Here is a 14,570-nt window from a genome sequence, read left to right on the forward strand (position 1 = left end):
GCTTCTCTCGTTTCTTTTATTATTAGTTTCATATTCTATTTTGTTTTCTTTTGTAGTTGGTTCTACTTATTTATTTTAGTTATATGCATTTAATTTATCTCTTTCGGATTTGGACATGTGCAAAGAAAGATTTTCGCCGCCCCAGTGAGGAGGGTAGAAAGCATTATAGTAGAGGGTAAGAGGAGTTGAGGAAGACCCAAGAGAACTTGGGATGAGCAAATAAGAGTTGACTTACATGAGTTAAACCTTTCTAAAGGCCTGACTAGGAATAGAGATAGTTGAAGGCGCCATATCCATGTTTTAGACTACTGATGTCCTCTTAGGTTACCTTTGGGTGTTCTTGCCATCTTGCTTCTCCCGTTTCTTTTATTATTAGTTTTGTTTTCTTTTGTAGTTGGTTCTACTTATTTATTTTGTTTATATGCATTCCATTTATCTTTTCCGTGTAGCTACATCTTATTATCTTTCTCGAGCCGGGGGACTCCTTTGGTCGCGCTCTCCTTTATGGGTATGAGTTGCCGCCGTCCTTCCCTCCCCAGACCCTGTCCATAGTTTTTCTATGAGCGGGATACAACGGGTAGGATGATGATAATAATTATCTCTTCCGAGTAGCTACGTCTTATTATCTTTCTCGAACCGAGGGACTCCTTTAGTCGCGCTCTCATGAGTTGCCGCCATCCTTCCCTCCCCATACCCTGTCCATAATTTTTCTATGAGCGAGATACATTGGGCAGGTTGTTGATGATGATTTGTTTTGATTTTCTATTTATTTTAACAAAAAATCTAATCTTTTTATATATTTTGAACTTATTTGTAATTTAGATTGATATATTAGGCCCTATAAATACAGGGAGTAATGAACTTAGTTTTTTTGTTTTAAAATAACATGGATTTTAATTAAAAGTACAACTACATGTCTACATGTTTCACAATGATAAAATCAATTTTAGATAATTAATGCGACTATGCATGCTTATAGGCATACACTACTAAAATGATAAAATCAATTTTGACTAGAAATACAGACGTTCTCAACAAAAATAATGACGTGGAACTAAAAAGATTGACAAAATACAAAAAGTCAAAACGGTGGAACTTAAACTCAATTTACTAAAAAGACACAAATAAAATAAGCAAACCCAATTTGAAATCACACTTTTATTTGTCGATGCATAATTCTATTGAACATCAACATTTAATCAAAAATCTAAACCCAAGACCAACTAAGAGGAGCATTGAACAGTTCTTCATACGTTCATCGAGAACGACTGAGACTATGCTTGCGTGCTGAGGAACTTTCCATCGAGACAAAAAAAAAGTATTAACCAATTCTATTACACTTGAATATCAATTAAACAACAGCAATTTAGTGTATCCAATATTAATGAACTGCCTAATAAGGTGAACGACAATAAATCTGGCCCCATAAGCAAGCCTTCTTGTTATTCCTAAATGGCTCGCAGCATATATAGCATTTCCTCAAATCAAGCATGCTTTCATGTTAAAAAACACTTGTATGTCTTCATGCCTTCTCGCTAGGAATGCAAGGTTAGATACTTACAGTAGTCTGCCCATTTAATAACACAAGGTTTCGTGTACGAAAACATCAATATTGCACCCTGCAAGCAAGTATCATGGTCATTCATCAGTTTATGCAAATAAAAGATGGACATAAGTTAATCTAAGTAGAAGCATAAAAGGTAATGAAATCTCAAGGCACCAAAAAATGCAATACTGAATATAGTGCAAAAATACGGCTTCGTTCAGAGTCGAAGTAACGGTCACAAATGGATTTTGCGATCATTGGCCTATATTTCACTCGCGTTGAACTCAAAATTTTTCACTATATGGTCATGAACTCATGATACAGTTGACGCGGTCTTGGTTTAGATACTGCCTATGTTACTCGATTTCTTCATTTTGCTTCACGTACCCGTGTCCGATCCTTGATGCTTGGACATTGGCAAGACACTTAGACACTTTATTTTTGGCGTAAAATTGAATATTTAAAGGTATACGACACTTGGATACATACCAATATCCGACATCAGTACCCGAGTCTAACATAGGATACTACAGTAAACACACATGACACAACTATAATGTGATAAAAAAGTGCATATAATCATGTATAGTATCTTTAGTAGTTGGTTTGTTTTTTTACATCTTACGACTTGTGAGCAGTAACAAATGTACAAGTTGCGGTGCACAATGGATGGTCATTTCATGAATTCCCCTAGCTTTCTACTCGCAAAGCAAACTTAGAAACCGATCTCGTTTTACACAATTATATCTACGTAAACGGAGAGATGTATCGTGTAATATGTTCACTAGAAGTTAAACTCAAACTCTACAGCTACCAGATACTTAGATAAGCAGCAAACCTGGTAATCTCAGGCACCAGCAGTATTGTTAAGTGAAGCAGTGGCAGCACAATCGTGCTATTTATATGGAGCAAATACGATTGATGAATTCTGCCCACCGAACCCAAATGAATTTGACAATGCAGCCTTTATTTCCAGTCTTTCTTTCTTTGAGCCAACGAGCAACTTAGTGTCCTGTTATAATCACTTCATCAAGTAAGATATTGAAATGCCACAAGACAGTCCTCATAAATACTCCTCATACCAACTAAGACTCGTTAGACGTCGAGTAGTGTCATCAATAGCACAAGACAAAAGCTTCTCTCCATGTAAACTAAAGTGTATTTAGAAAAACCACAAGTGTAGTAGAGAATTTAAGCAACTTAAATAATGAATAAGCACTAAAGACAGATAAATAATAATTCCATGTTTTCTTGTGATCCATCCAATTTGTGCACAAACCATATTTTGCTTGGTGACCTAAACGAAAGATTATAATGCCAGTAGCAATATGCAGAACAAATTTGTCACTACACTTAACTAAAAGATTTGAGGAATATATTTAAAGAAAACATACCACCCCTTCATCTGGAGTTTCGAGGTTGACATTTGGATGCAGCCATCCTGTCCGTATTGCCTATAAGATTGCACATATAAAGAATCAGTGAAAAAGAACATTCAAAGACGGGTTTTCGGACGAAAAGCGACACTTTTGTTTGAAATTAAAGTTCAGCCTTTATTTTATTCCATGGTTACCTGTACAGTTGCCACAGCTTCAATGGCACCAGCTGCTCCAAGAAGGTGGCCAGTCATGGACTTTGAAGAGTTTATCTTAACCTGCGAATGGAAGAATCTAAATAACTAATCACTATGAATATCTCGTAACGATGAAATATATACCAATGTTACCTCAGGATTATCACCAAAACAGCGAACCAAAGCTTGGTATTCCTTCAAGTCTCCAGTTGGAGTTGATGTAGCATGTGCATTTATATAGTTAATATCTTCCTTCGCAATGCCAGCTTCAGCTAAGGCTTTTTCAATGCAGAGTTTAACGCCAACCCCTTCATACAAAGTAATACCAGGCAATTAAGCTTAAAATGTCTCAAATCATGTGCACTTCTTATTTAAGCGAAGTTACGCATGAAGTTCGCTACCAAGGGTCAACCAGAAACAACCTCTTTGTTAGTTTTATCATTAATAAGTGTATGGCTTGTAAGGTTGCGTACTTCTGACTGACCCTCCCAAACCTCACCCTAGGTGAGAGCCACTTAATGGAGTTAAAGTGAAAAAATGGAATAAATAGGAAGCATATAAGGTAGAGGAGAACAACACTACAAAGTGGCAAAAGAAAAAATAATTCCACATAATTAATATTTTTAGAAAGGTACCAAAGATAATGTAGGAGAGAAAAAGAAAGGGGAAAAAGGCAAAATAGATTACAAAAAAAGTCATTTTGAATATTCAAAATGGCAAGGGGCACTTACACTTTGTTTGGATAGCAATGTAGGAGGGAAAGAAAAGGAAGAGAAGGGAAGGGAAGGAAACGAAAAAGGAAAGAGAGAGAATTATGAGGAGAACTTCCCTTGTTTGTTTAAGAGGGAAGGAAGGAAAAGAAGAGGAGGAGAAAACTCATTTTCCTTCCAAATCTTCACTATTGAAGAGATTCGTCCATTAACAAAATTAAGAAACATAATCTGCTCCTTCCAAGTCCTACCTATCCAAAATTTTTACTATTATCCAAACAAAGGAAAATGGATCCCTCCAAATCCCTTTTTCCTTTACCTCTAGTTCCCTTGATCCAAACATAGTTTTGAATAGGGATGGTAGACGAGTAAAATTATACGGTCTCACATCGCATTTGCCCCCGTTGGGACGGGTATGGGTATGATATAGGTGGGTAGTGGGTGGGTATGGGTATGAAAAGTTCTACCCGCCATGGGTGGTGGGCAGGTGGAGCCGTGGAGGTGGTCTTACCCGCCCCATAGTTGTCTACCCTATATCTATAATGTACTAATATATTGATTTTATAAATTTTATTAAAAAACTATCGACAAAAAAATAATAATATTTATTTTATTTTATTACATTGTATGATTTAAAAAAAATTAAACGTACGAGTGAATGTACGGTGGGGTATACCCAGTTGGCTATAGTGGATGGGGATGGGTTTGAATACATACTCAGGTGGGCAGGCATGGGTAAGAAAAATTCCACTTGCCATGGGTGGTGTGTAAGTGGTGGGTAAGGAAATTTTAGGTGGTGGGTATGGGTATGGGTATGGGGAGAGGGTATACGAAAAAATCACCATAAATCCCATAAAGCTGCACATCACAATACCTTACCATTGATCATCCTAAACCCCAGAAACACACTTCTAAAACATAACAAAAATAGGCTAAACAGGAACTCCCAAAGCTATTAACAAAAGGCACCACACAACAGAGAAAACATATATCCAAAGACCGGAGTGACAATAAACTGTAGTTATCAATTCTGACAAAAGTTTAGTATTAGGCTTGTTCAAAGCTAGTGATCAATCGATCATGAACCAACGTTCAACTTAACAGGAACATTTGCCTTCCCCAAAACAGGACTCATTTTTAGCAAGTCCTCAATAGGTTCTAATTTCTTGTGATGCCTAACACATACTTGCAAAAAATGGCATTGCCTAAAGTGGCATTTCCTAACAATGACTTGCAAGAAATGAGTCCATATTTCTTGCTTACTTAACAGAGCAGAACAAAAAGAATTTAAGGACTCACCATTTTCTAAGATATTTCACTTTCAATTAATCACACCTACATTTCATAACCCAATGTCATTAAATGGCACTCACCTAAGTACATTAGGGCTCAGATAAACAAAGAGACTGTTTCCAATAGACCCATAATAGCAAATATCATATGCAATGCCACATTAAAATATTCACATGATTCAATGGGTCATTTCAATCCATCATAATCTAGAGAATTGTACATCTTTGGCTCCATCGGGAATAAACAAACTTTCATTTAATAAACCCAAACTTTACTTAACATTCCAAAAATTTTAGTAAGCATATATTCTATATCTTGATATAATATTAGCATTAGCAAAGACTAACATGATAATAACAAACCTAGGTATTGTCCAAGGCTCAAAGCTAATGACTTTTAAGAGAGAACATAAGTTTTTAACATATGTTACGTATGAAAGTTTCACATAAAAGTATGGACCATAAAATGATAACCGGTCATTTCAGCTTGATGTGTCTTAGTCATGTGTGAAGCAAACAGAATAAAACTATAGAACCCTACGTATATTACCTTCAGGGTGAGGCTCGGTCACATGATAGGCATCACAAGTGAAACTACCACCCAAAAATTCTGCATAGATTTCGGCACCTCTTGCCTGCAGAATCAAAGCGCAATGACGATAGATGAACAACTAGATCATTGATTTTATAAAAAGCTCATCAAGCAATTTCCAAGAGGCATTATACCAGAGCATGCTCTAACTCTTCTAGAAGCAGGACACCAGCGCCTTCCCCCATAACAAAGCCATCACGATTCTGTTGGACACAAAATTTTAAAAAGGTAGAGTTAAACATCTTCCTTAATCAACTATCATGCCCCAAACGACTAATCTTTCAAAACTTTGAAGATGTTGCACACATGAAAATAACAATTTAACAGTCTAGGCTACAACATACGATTTTATTGGACACAAACAAATGAATCCACAATTTTATTGGACACAAAAACCGATGAATCCAGTTGAACATACTTTTTGTATCCACCTAGATAAATAAACACTAATGTTTTAGAACTTCCAGGGTAATCATATGAAAATGATAGTTTGATAGTCTAGGCTGCAACGTAGTTTAGCAAGCTTCTAACTGATTCAGTGAGTACAATCTGATCCTAATACACAATACATTATAAAAGCTTTAGGACAGGAATGCAAGATATCAAGCATGCTTCTAATAAAACCATTAGAAGTTAGAAAAATTAAACATACAATATCCCAAGGACGTGAAGCTTTCGTAGGATCACCGTTCCTCTGTGAAAGTGCTTTGCAAGCTACAAAACCTCCCAGGCCTGTTTGAAATGTTCCATTTATCTATGTGTAAGTACATTAATGAACAAGTGAGAGAAAAACTAATGTAAACTAAGAATAAGTACCAATCGGTATTATTGCAGCATCTGAGCCTCCACAAAGCATCAAATCCTACATTTTTTCCATCACATAAGGAGAAAAGATTAATATGATACATAAAGATAAAGATGAAGCAGACTTTCAATCCCATTAAGCAATTTAAGAATACTTACTGCTTCACCACGAATTATGTGATTCGCAGCATTAAGTATACAAAAGTTACTTGTGGCGCAAGCAGTAGAGATTGAGTAGTTTGGGCCCATCCATCCCTGTGGTTGAAAGGAGAAAATTTGTAATTTTCTTGACAATATAGCAGAACCTTTATCGAAGTAGTAAACAACTTACCAAGTCCATTGCTAGCATTGCGGACCCCATATTTGTGGTTGCAAAAGGCACACAAAAAGGGTTCATCTTCTTGTATGATATACGTAGAGCTTCTATTGCATCATTAAAAACCTGCTCAGTTATAAAACACAAACAAATGTAAAGGAATAATTAATAATTGATGCATGAGACATACAGAGTCCAAATATTCTACCTTCATGCCACCCATTGCAGAACCAATCAGCACACCACATCTTGTTTTGTTTAGTTCTCTCATTATATCCTCGGTTATACCACCATCCACCAAGGCTTTCTTTCCAGCAGTCAGCATGTACAGCATGAACTTATCCATTCTCTTTGACAGTTTAGGCGCAATCCATCCTTCAGTAGAGAAGGACTTGATTTCTCCAGCAATTCTCTACGTCACATAAGATCAAAATCGCACATAAAAACTTTACAGAGAAAACCTTCAGTATAAGAGAAAGTCCAAAGAAAAGTTGAATAAACATACTGTAGGAAAACTGGCACAGTCGAAAGTCTCTATCTCACTTATGCCACTGACGCCATCAAGCAAATTATTGTAGAAGGTGTCTGGATCATGCCCTAATGGGGTAACTGCACCCATTCCAGTCACAACTACTCTCCTTTGTTTTGTAACAGGCTTTTTATTGGTTGTAACTTCCATTGAGGGCTCAACTGCCACAGCCATGGCTCCTGAAATGAAGGAATATCAAGATTATCATCGAAATAACGAAGTTTTGAACTAAGGTCTAGGAATATCAAACAACTGAAGCAACATGGAGGAGTTAGAGAGCTATTCAGTCAGATAACCAACATGATGCATTATTGTAATAAGACCCAAAAAGATAAACCACAAGCTCACATCCTATCGGTCAATTCCAAGAAATGGAGTCCATGTACCCACAACATCACATCTCTCCTATTTAAATGCCTCCCTTGAAACAATGTAAATTGAGGCCTTTTGAATCTCTCAAGTTCATTTCTGCATGCTCCATCCCCATATTAGTTATATTGGTGAGTATTTAATATTATTAGTTTACTATATTAGGATCAGGATACAGACTATACTGAGCACCAGAAGCTTCAGCACCTATTCATTCCCTTTGCTGGCACTGCTAGGCCATAGCTCATGTTTGCATACATTCAGCTCAGGAAACTCACCATACAAAAATATGCCACATCTACTAGAGCCACTGGAATTAGAAACCTCTACAATTCAATCAAAAATAAATTCTTTCTGTTAATTCGGATTATTATGAGCTATCATCTTTTAGTTTTACTGAAGTTGTAAGAAAGTTAGTTTGTTGGACTATCATAATATTCAAGGCATGACCTGTAACAGTAATAATTCATAATAGGAGATGAACGGTACTAAATTTGGCTGCCTTCACGCACATTGCTATTTTCCCTCGTGTTCTAATCTTTAGTTGCAATCAACTTGGCTAATTGTAACAGAATCAACCTGAGTAAGCTGTAGTTTAAGTGAAAAAAGCACAAAACTAAGCCAACCATGGACGCAATCTACTATTATTGGGGTAGAGTGGATGGAAAGCAAAAATCAACAAAAAAAAGAGCCACAATGGGCGACTAGATAGAGGTAATGGTAGTATCATACAAGCTACATGAAACTACGACTTATGGTGTGCTTTGCAGCAAAGATCCCAGTTATTATCATAATTCAAGAGATACAAAGATATTATTTAGATTATCTTAATCTTTTAGAAATAGAAGATTATAACATTTATACGGACTAAAATATGAGCAAGAGAGTGTATTATACAAAAATCCACTTGTACAATGTACCCATACACTAAAAGTTATCCTAATGGCTAGTGCAGTAGACTAAAGATCTACAATGGGAATCAAGGTAGGTTCAAGTTTACAAAAGTGGCATTTAGGTAATTGAACATCCTTGGTTTAAGCCAATGAGTAGATCAAGGACTATTAGGCCGTTAGGCGTAGTGAGTCATAGGCGCAACCTTTTTTATAGGTCCCATTTGTGATTTGGCTAGGAGGATGTTAATGAGTAGTAGTCAGGTTAGTTGCAAGCAATAATCACGCATTCCTTAGAGGCTGTCCAAGGTCAAATACACATTACATGTGGCAAGCAAACACTTAGTAATATAGTCCAGCAATAAATTCAGCTGAAAGATTGACAAAGTACATTAAAAAAAAAAAGATACCCAAAAAATGTATTATATATACCAACAATAACTTGCTACAAAGATTCAGTCTTGTAAAAGATAATATATTGAATCCTAGTATCTGGACAGCTCACTAGCTCTAGAAAGATATGTCATGAATTTTGCATTTTATAATAATGTGATAAAATATAACCAAGAACAAAGGACTCGATTATGCCCTTCTCACTTGCAGAACTGATAATATAGCTTATAGTTGGCTTCTCTCAAAACCCTAGCAAACTTTAATCCTTTGTACTTAACACTTATCATCCTCAAACACGACAAAAGAAAGACGAAGAAATGCCTGGCCAAATCAGTGTAACATGATTCGCCAGTTAATTCGTTTTTTAAATTCGCGACTTGCTCAAAGTGAGTCTAAAATAAGCCCAAAACTGACCATTATTTGCGTTTTTTGATTTGCGACTTGCAAGGAGATTAGTTATCATGTGACAGTGGGCCAAATTAAAGTACGGTCTTATGCACATTAAAGTTTCAAACCATAAAAAAGGTGACAATAACATCACAGTTCACAATCTCACACAAATTGCATGAAGTAGGTTTGAAATAAGCTACATAGTCACAATTCACTAAAAACTACAAACTAAAACAACCCAGGTCATTTTTTATGTCAAAGATTATATTGCCTCGTTTTAAACGCCCATATACAAACCCTGATTCTTGATCTAACATATAAACTTAGAATCTAAATTAAACTCATGAATGAATTTCTATTGAAAAGGATCACAAAAATCAATATTATCAAATTACACAAATAGTAATACACACGATCAAATTTTCTTGCAAATAAACTAAAACCTCATAAGAAATATACAAAAAAAATCCAGGAAGGAATATACAAATAAATAAAGCACTTTAAAACATTAATAAATGACCATTAATATACCTGAGTGTAAAGCTCGATTACTCCGCCTTTTTCTTGTTGATAAATGATCAAATTTGGATCCAAAAAGAGAGTAAAACCCATCAAAATCCCCATTATTATTATGATTAAAACTAGTATTATAAAACTGATCACAAGGTTCAAAAGAAGACATAAGACCATGAATGGTGGATCCACTAAACAACATCTGGCCATTACTTCTTAAAGCCAAAGCTCTTTTCTTACGACTCTTGGAGAAAGAACAAGTTTTGTCCTTTCCATCATTACCACTACAACCTACAGACATGCACGCCGCCACAAGCCACGTGCACAGTGGTGTCGCCACCGTGTACGCCGCCATTGAAGATATTAACCAAAGCTTTTCCTCTAGAAACTTCCTTTTTTCTTTATCCAACTTAATAATAAAAATATATATTACTTTTTAATGGGTATTTTAGATTGATAATTAAAGAATATCCAGAAAGCTAAAAATCAAAATAGAGGCGTAAATTGAAGTGGGTATTAAGAGATTTGGTAATGGGTAATGGGTAATGGGTAATGGGTGTAGTAATAGAGAGTGGTTGAGAGTCTCAGCTAGATTCAATCTGAGGAAGCAAATGAAAGTTGAAAAGACGACATTCACATTTCACAGATAATAAAAAAAAATGATTTTATTTTGTCTTTTTAGAGAGAGAAAGGAGCCAAGTAAGCATAATACTGAAGAATCTGAGATATTCAGAAAAAAAACAGGACTTGTGAGATGAGAAAGCCAAGAAAATTAAAAATTCTGCAAGAGAAATTCAAGTATTGTTATTTTTTTTTTTCATAAATTCCTAATCAATTATCTTGTAAATCAACACAAAAAAACTAAATAACTACTTACTAGCAAAATGAAAAAAGATAAATTAAAATCGTAAAGCTCTAACATATCAAATTCATTCACGTATTTATTTACCTATAAATATTTTTAAATCACCGTTATTTACCTAGACTACAACTTTTTTGTTTGCTTTAATATATATAATTTACATTTTATAAATTTTATTAAATTATTAAGATTTATTATACTTCCTCGATCATGTAGCATTTGTTACAAGTGTAAAATTTGAGCAAAGTGGATTGATGATATGAAAAGATATGAAAATTAAAGAAATTGTATAGGTCATAATTAAAAATAGAATTGTAGTTGTAACACCCTCAGAATAGGTTGAACTTTTTGAAAACACCTTTAATGAAAAACACGAACCAAAACCTATTCATGAGAGTGTTACCGCCACATTTATTTCTAATAAAATAAATGTAAGGCTTAACAACTAAGAAATAACTTAATAATTTTTAATCCAACAAGGAGTCTTACAACATAAGAAAAGACTGAAACGTAATCCGTATCCATATAAACTTTAAACAACTAAAAAGAAAAAAATTTAAACTGAAATACGACTCTAATAAAAGCTATATTTCTAAGTGATCCTCACCCCATGATTCCCACGCGATTAATAACCTGCAATATAAGAATGCAAGAAAGACAAGGGAAAAACTCCCAAAATCAGAAAAATTGAGTAATTCCAACTCCATCCCGTAAGACGATTAAGTTTGAAAATGATTTAAGAAAATACAATATAATCAAATTGGAAATAATTTTAGAAAATAACATATAGTTGAGTTTAATAGAAAACGGTTTGAGAAAATAATGTATATATTATCACATAAACCAATTTATTAATTTGATAATTAATAATGACAAACACATAATCAATTTTAAATTTGAGGGAACGAGAACGCCAGTAGGCCGAGGCTTTACCCCTATACCTACTTCAATAAGAGATCGTCACCCTTAATAATTCAAGGCCAGCAGAGTAGTCTCAGGGAACCCTAGTGTGCACACTCCTTCTACTTGGATCACAACAAATAGAAGGAAGACCAAACATCGTATCAAGTATCAGAAATAATAATACCTGTCGGCAGCTATACTAACCAAACAGGGCAACCTGTTCATCACCCTTATACTTGGATCACAACAAATATAAGAGCTTCGTTTCCCTCACGTTACACTTTACGTGATTTAATATATTTTAATAATTAGTTGCGAGCACACAAACATTCATTATACAATTTATTTTATGATCATAAATTTTCCCAATAAATATATATCTCAGGAATATCCAACTGAAATCTCATTTTCCAAATCACCATTCTAACATCAATTGGTGGCAATAGGAATTAATATCATAAATATTTCTCTTTCAAATAAATCGTATCAAATTTCGAGATTAAAATAATAATATAAATTCTATCAAAATAATAATTATAAATTCAACTTTGACAAAAATAATAGTAAATATAATTTGAGAATATATAAAACATAACATCATATAAAATAATGTCATATAAAATCATGCATCCTATTAAACACATTAATTATCACTTAGCACATAATACTAACGGGATAGTCCTAATTAGATGGACATTGAGAATTACCTTGTCACGCGATCTTAGACAACGTACGCTCCTAATAATCTCGGTCTAAGAATTCGCTGTCTTTAATATCGAAATCTTGCGTTTTCTTGACTTGAATTTTTTTAGCAAATGGGAGATAAAGGAAGTAATTTGTAGGAGAAGAAGGGATTGTGAGTAATAATGTGAATGAAATTAAGGATAATTGATTTGATTTATAAGAAGTAAGTGAGGTTAGTTATGAGGTTTAGTGGGAAGAGTGGGAAGAAGAGTGGTGAGTGGGAAGAAGAGTGGTGGGAAGAGTGGGAAGTTATTGTTAATGGTGTGGGAGGTTATTGTTAATGGTGGGTTATGTTTTTATTTTTTTATTTTTTTCATTTTATTTTTTTTTTTCTGAAATTTATTTATTGTTATTATTATTATTTAAAAAAAACGGTTATTACAGTAGTAAATCCCATAAAAATGACTAAAATGAAACACAAATTCTCATGAAAAACGGCCTCTCAAAGATAATATCTTTCATGTATCAGCCCATATAATATAATTTTCTTAAAAAAAATAAAAGATGGGATTTCTTTAAAAACTAAAATTATGAGTTCCAAAAAGAACCTCATTATTTGTGCATCAATTATGTCAGTCATTTTTTTTTCGTTAACCCCTTCACCTTTCTTCTTCCTCTCTCTATCCTCAAGCTTTCTCTTCTCATATTTTCTCAAAATTTAGATTATTACGTGTCAAATCAACAAGTTTGATTAATTTTTTCATCTTTTCATATTCTCTGTTTTTCTTTGTTGACAGGTAAATAAATTTGATCAATTTATTTGTTGATTCATTTATTTTCGTTTTTTAGGTTTTTTTGACATATTTTTCATATTCTTAAAAGGTTATATGTGATGTTGAATAACTAGGTTTAGTGTATGGAAAGAAATTTTGAGTTAGTAAAGAATTTGTATGACTTATTGGATGACTTATTTTTTTCGTTTAGAGACCGACCTACTTTCTCTTTGATGTAAGTTGGCATTTAATCTGATGTAAGTTAACATTATATACAGGGATGCAGGCGGGCGAGTCTAATAGGAGACCCACCCCATCCCCGTCCCATCAGGGCGGAGATGGGTCCCAGTTTGATGGGTCATGGGGCGGGTACGGGTATAAAATTCATACCCACCGCGAGGATGGGTTTTAGGTGATACCCGCCCCATCCCCACCCCGCCTTCCTCAAGATATGTACAAATATACAAATTTATAAATGTGTGAAACTATGAATAGTATGATGTACAAGTACTAAAAATGTATTTATTTAAGTATATGAGCTATTGGACTTTGTACAAATTATGAGCCCAATATCACTTATTCACTTGTTGCACATGTATTGAGTTACTGACTAGTCAGTATATGAGCTATTTAAGTAATTGTTTGAGACTTTGGATGGGTGGTGGGGCGGGGATGGTTTTAGGTACAAACCCATCGGGGCGGGGACGGGGAAAAAAATTATACCCGCCGCGGGGATGGGGACAGAGATGGGTATTGCATTAACAGATGGGGATGGGGATGGGAATTCCAATACCCGCCCCGCCCCGCCCCGTTTGCATCCCTAATTATATATGTCATAGGTTGACATTATAACTGTTATAAGTTGGCATTAGTTTGATGTAAGTTGACATTAATTCTTATGTAAGTCTGATGTAAGTAATCATTAAGTGTGTTGTAAGATGGAATTAAGTATACTGTAAGGTGAAATTAAGCCTTCTGTAAATAGGCATTAACGATGTTGTAAGTAAGCATTAAGTGTACTGTAAGTTGACATTAAGCATATTGTAATATTACATTTATGATTATTCTAGTTAATATTTGTTTATATTTATTGGATGTTGTAAGTAAGTTGACAATAGATCTTATCTAAATTGGCATTTATAATTATATAAATTGGGATTATATTTATTGGATGTTGACATTAAATCTAATAGATGTTGCATGTTTCTTAGTTTAAATTTGCATTAGATCTAAAAATTGGCTTTAAATATATTATAAGTTGGCATTATGACTAATATAAGTTATCATTTAATATGTGTAAAATTAGATTTATGTTTGTTTTAAGTTGATGGTTATTCTATTGTAAGTTTGGGATTACGTTTATTATAACTTGATATTATATTGTTATAAATTGGCATTTAATATATTCTAAGGCATTTTCTTCTGTATGTG

At 34.2% G+C, this 14,570-nt stretch overlaps 1 protein-coding gene across 1 annotated transcript; it reads right to left on the reverse strand.

Moving 5' to 3' along the window:
• Positions 1-1,143: 1,143 nt before the first annotated feature.
• LOC130814944 (3-oxoacyl-[acyl-carrier-protein] synthase II, chloroplastic-like) lies at positions 1,144-10,659 on the reverse strand. The gene is made up of 14 exons (XM_057681240.1): positions 9,936-10,659; positions 7,339-7,541; positions 7,042-7,245; positions 6,849-6,959; positions 6,677-6,772; positions 6,530-6,575; positions 6,366-6,445; positions 5,848-5,916; positions 5,672-5,756; positions 3,273-3,427; positions 3,120-3,200; positions 2,941-3,000; positions 2,385-2,558; positions 1,144-1,619 (listed from the first exon to the last, which is right to left on the reverse strand). Exons 1-13 carry the CDS (start codon positions 10,270-10,272, stop codon positions 2,442-2,444), a joined length of 1,644 nt encoding a protein of 547 aa, XP_057537223.1. The 5' UTR covers positions 10,273-10,659; the 3' UTR covers positions 1,144-1,619; positions 2,385-2,441.
• Between the last annotated feature and the right edge of the window lie 3,911 nt (positions 10,660-14,570).

Source organism: Amaranthus tricolor, chromosome 6 (assembly GCF_026212465.1).
Source record: "Amaranthus tricolor cultivar Red isolate AtriRed21 chromosome 6, ASM2621246v1, whole genome shotgun sequence".
NCBI lineage: Eukaryota > Viridiplantae > Streptophyta > Magnoliopsida > Caryophyllales > Amaranthaceae > Amaranthus > Amaranthus tricolor.

What these genes read in the sequence shown, in the direction of transcription:
- LOC130814944 (XM_057681240.1), bottom strand. Translation starts at nt 10,272, where the DNA reads ATGGCGGCGTACACGGTGGCGACACCACTGTGCACGTGGCTTGTGGCG. An exon ending in ACTGTGCCAGTTTTCCTACA is followed by an intron (nt 7,246 to 7,338) that starts GTATGTTTATTC and finishes TATGTGACGTAG; the next exon opens with AGAATTGCTGGAGAAATCAA. An exon ending in CTTCACGTCCTTGGGATATT is followed by an intron (nt 5,917 to 6,365) that starts GTATGTTTAATT and finishes TGTGTCCAACAG; the next exon opens with AATCGTGATGGCTTTGTTAT.